This window comes from Pygoscelis adeliae, unplaced genomic scaffold, assembly GCF_000699105.1.
Source record: "Pygoscelis adeliae isolate BGI_AS28 unplaced genomic scaffold, ASM69910v1 Scaffold314, whole genome shotgun sequence".
NCBI lineage: Eukaryota > Metazoa > Chordata > Aves > Sphenisciformes > Spheniscidae > Pygoscelis > Pygoscelis adeliae.
The window spans coordinates 927,672-931,043 of NW_008824668.1; the positions used below are offsets into that span (position 1 = coordinate 927,672).

At 44.3% G+C, this 3,372-nt stretch overlaps 1 protein-coding gene across 1 annotated transcript in view; it reads left to right on the forward strand.

The window, feature by feature from the left end:
• GCH1 (GTP cyclohydrolase 1) overlaps positions 1-1,078 on the forward strand; it is a 15,737-nt gene extending 14,659 nt beyond the window's left edge. The window contains exons 6-7 of the mRNA XM_009322919.1: positions 143-227; positions 805-1,078. Of these exons, the coding sequence (XP_009321194.1) occupies positions 143-227; positions 805-931 (212 nt within the window). The 3' untranslated portion in view covers positions 932-1,078. The remainder of the gene's footprint in view (positions 1-142; positions 228-804) is intronic.
• Positions 1,079-3,372: the final 2,294 nt, after the last annotated feature.

Consider the following 3,372-nt stretch of genomic DNA (forward strand, 5'->3'; position numbering starts at 1 on the left):
CGGGTGGGGGGGTGGGTGGATGGTGGTGGTGGGGAAGAGGCAGACTTGGAAGTGAGGATGCAATGTTGCTATCCAGACAGTGGTGGTGCGTTGACGCTAGTCCGATTTAACACTGCATCTGAACTCCCTGTTGTTCTTTCAGTCCAGGAACGCCTTACCAAACAAATTGCAATAGCCATCACAGAAGCCTTACAGCCCGCTGGAGTTGGAGTGGTTATTGAAGCTACGTAAGTTACGCTGAGCTGCTCTGCGGTGGCGTACGGGCCGCGCGTGATTCCAGCTGTGTGCTGTAGAGCTGTTGTGCGCTGCCTCTTTGGCAGCGGTAGCTGTGTGCCGTGCTTGTTTATGAGGCAGGGAGTGATCCTTGCCCGTTCAGCGAAATGGCCTGGTGGGTTGGAGCCATTTAAAACGGGGGCCTGCCTTATCCGCTGCAGAGATGTGGCAGCTGGCAGTGTGGTCAGCGGTCCCGGTTGCGCTGGGGCCATGCTCCGCCTCAGTGCGCCTTCTACTTCCTCAAGTAGACCAAAGCTTGGGACTAGCAACGGGCACGTCCCCGTGATCAGAATGCACCTTGGAAAGGGGGGCTTTTCCTAGGATCAGAGGAGAGAAGGCAGGGGGCTGGGAACTTGACTCTTTTCTCCAGAGGACAGCTGAGGTACCACTGACAGATGTCCCTTCTGGAGGTGGAGGTTTTGTCCCTTCCCCAGAATTTAACGTGACCGTGTAAGAAGCCTCTCTCTCTGTGGGATTACTTCTTTCTTTTGAGTATGCCTGATTTATTGACTCCTCTCTCATTTCTTCTAGGCATATGTGTATGGTCATGCGTGGGGTACAGAAAATGAACAGTAAAACAGTAACCAGCACAATGTTGGGGGTATTCCGGGAAGATCCAAAGACCCGTGAAGAATTCTTGACACTCATCAGGAGCTAAAACTGTGTTACCCTCTAAACGCACTCTGGAGATTGTTCTGTCCGGTGTCACTGTCTGTTCTTACTTGTTCCTACATCTCACTTTTAAACTAAATTGTTGTGAATTGTTGTCATAGTCTTTGTGCAGTAAAAGACTTCTGATGGCAAATGAAAAATGTAACAATAAGGTAGGCTTCTCCTGGATTTCCAATGATGCTGATGTCACAGAATTACAAGCTACGAACAGGGTTTTGGAAATGTTTTTCCATCTGCAATGCAGAATATGCTGCTGTTAGGACAAGAGCAGGGCTTGGGGGTGAAATGGATATTTATGAAATAGTTATGTTTATTAGAATAAATATGGAGCAGCACAGGAAACGATCGAAAGGCTGTGGATCCTTGTAAGACCACTTACGCTGCAAATACTGTACCTCTGCTGGAAAGGGTGGTCCTCAATTATCTCTGGCTATATTTTATTACAAGTCCTGCAGTGGCTGTTTCAATATCTGGATATGTACGTTATACCTCTTTGAGATGTTACCTCTGGCGGTGTTTTATATTCTTGCTAGTATTAACCCTCCTTTTTTGTGTGGGTTTTTTTTTTTGTTTTAAATTTCTCAAACACACACACGCTTTTCCTAGCCTCTTAACGCGCAGGGAATTAACTTCTAAATTATTTGGGGCACAGTCTTATCTCAGTATAAAGGGTTTTATGCACCTTCTTCTCTGTGCCTCGAAATGTCTGACCACTTTAACTGTCAGTTTCTTACTATTTTTAAGCAAACTTTAACAGAGGGGAGGAAAAAAAACCCCAGAGCCTGTCTGCAAAGTGCTAAGGGAGCCAAAGAGGTTTTTAATGATGTTTATATCTTGAGCTTTCCTTCTTGGATTTCCATGGGTTAGACTGAGAAGCTCAATCTAGTCTGATAATCTGAAAATGAAGATTTCTCTTCAAGTATTTCAAGATTTGCGTCTCATAGATGTTGGACCAAAGGTGAGCGCTGAAATCCTGAACGCAGCACACTGTACCTCTCCTGCCTGACGGCAGGTCGTTTCGGGGCAAAGTAACCTGAAATGGCAAGAACTTATTTCGTAAGAGCAATTGAGAAAAGCATTTCCAGGGCCATCAAAATGAATTCAACCACTTTTTTCTGCGTATGTGGCAACCGCTGTATGTGGCAGTATTGGTACAAAAAGTTTCAGTCAGCTGGACTTGGCTGAACTTCTTCTACTTTGTTACAATTTTAATGGGTGTTTTGTAACTCTTAATTGGGAAAACATGAGGCGCAAATGAAAACCACCCTTCTCCAACTAAGCACAGGAGACAAAACTTAAAAAATAAAATGTCAGCCAGGCTGTCGGATGCCCACAATGCAGGTTCCCATAGGCGTATCTGCTTCGCCCAGTATGACTCCAAGATGTTCTGTACGCTAACCTAAAAGGCAGTGCCTGGTCTGGCAAGCTCGATCTTAACCAACATTCCTGTCTCTTGCTTCAACCCGTGTTGGAAACGAAATGAAAATCATGTCTGGTCAAATTTCCATTGGGCCTAAAGAACTTTCAAGAACAACAACCTCATGCGTTTAATTATACTAATTTTACCTTGATGACCTTCACAGCATTATTGGAAAAATCTTTTATAATATCCTCTGTCCTGGATTCTGTAGAGTTAGGTGCTGTAAGAGTGTTTGTCTGCTAGTGTAAACAAGGTATGTATTGCACATTTCTAGAATGCGCTAACTCTATGGCATTTGTTTTCCTTAAATGATTGAGAGCAGGTATTGCCGCTTTCCAGTTCAGTACATGTACCCAGCTGAAAAGCCTTAAATCTTTCTTGCCTGAAGTTCAGAGTAAAGCTCTTTCTCTTTTTAGCTCAACGACTGGAAAGAGAATTTGAGGACCAAAGGGGCACGCGCTAGTACATTTGTTTCTCTTCCTTGCTTTAGTTTGGAAATTAAGTCTCTGTAAAACAGTGTCTTGCTCCTGAGGTAACGAAAAGTTGCATTTTAACCACTTATCTCTATTCAGGATAAAGTTTGCATTGCGCCACCGCTGTTTTCTATTTCCATGTGACCCGTAGTCCTTAAAACATACCTCTCTATACTTGTGGCCTTGGATTTTGTTCACATTTTTGTTGTTGTAAGACTTGGTGCATTATTTTTTTTTTTTTTTTTTGAACATTGGTATTGTTCAAATACACAAGCTTTAACTACAACCAGTGTGTATATATGTATAGTACATACAGCCCGCTGTTGTACCGCGTAAAAGTCCATTGTCTCTAAAACATTAAAGCACAGTATTATCCTTTGGAGTGCTAGCATCCTTGGTGACCTGGAGGCCATGGCGTCGCGCACCGAAGTGGCACGTGCTCCGTCTCCTTGGGCGGGGGTTGTTTCTGCACTAGGAGGTGCTCCAAGCCCGTCGTGAGGTGTTGGGTTGCTCTTCTGGGACAGTAGTTGCTGT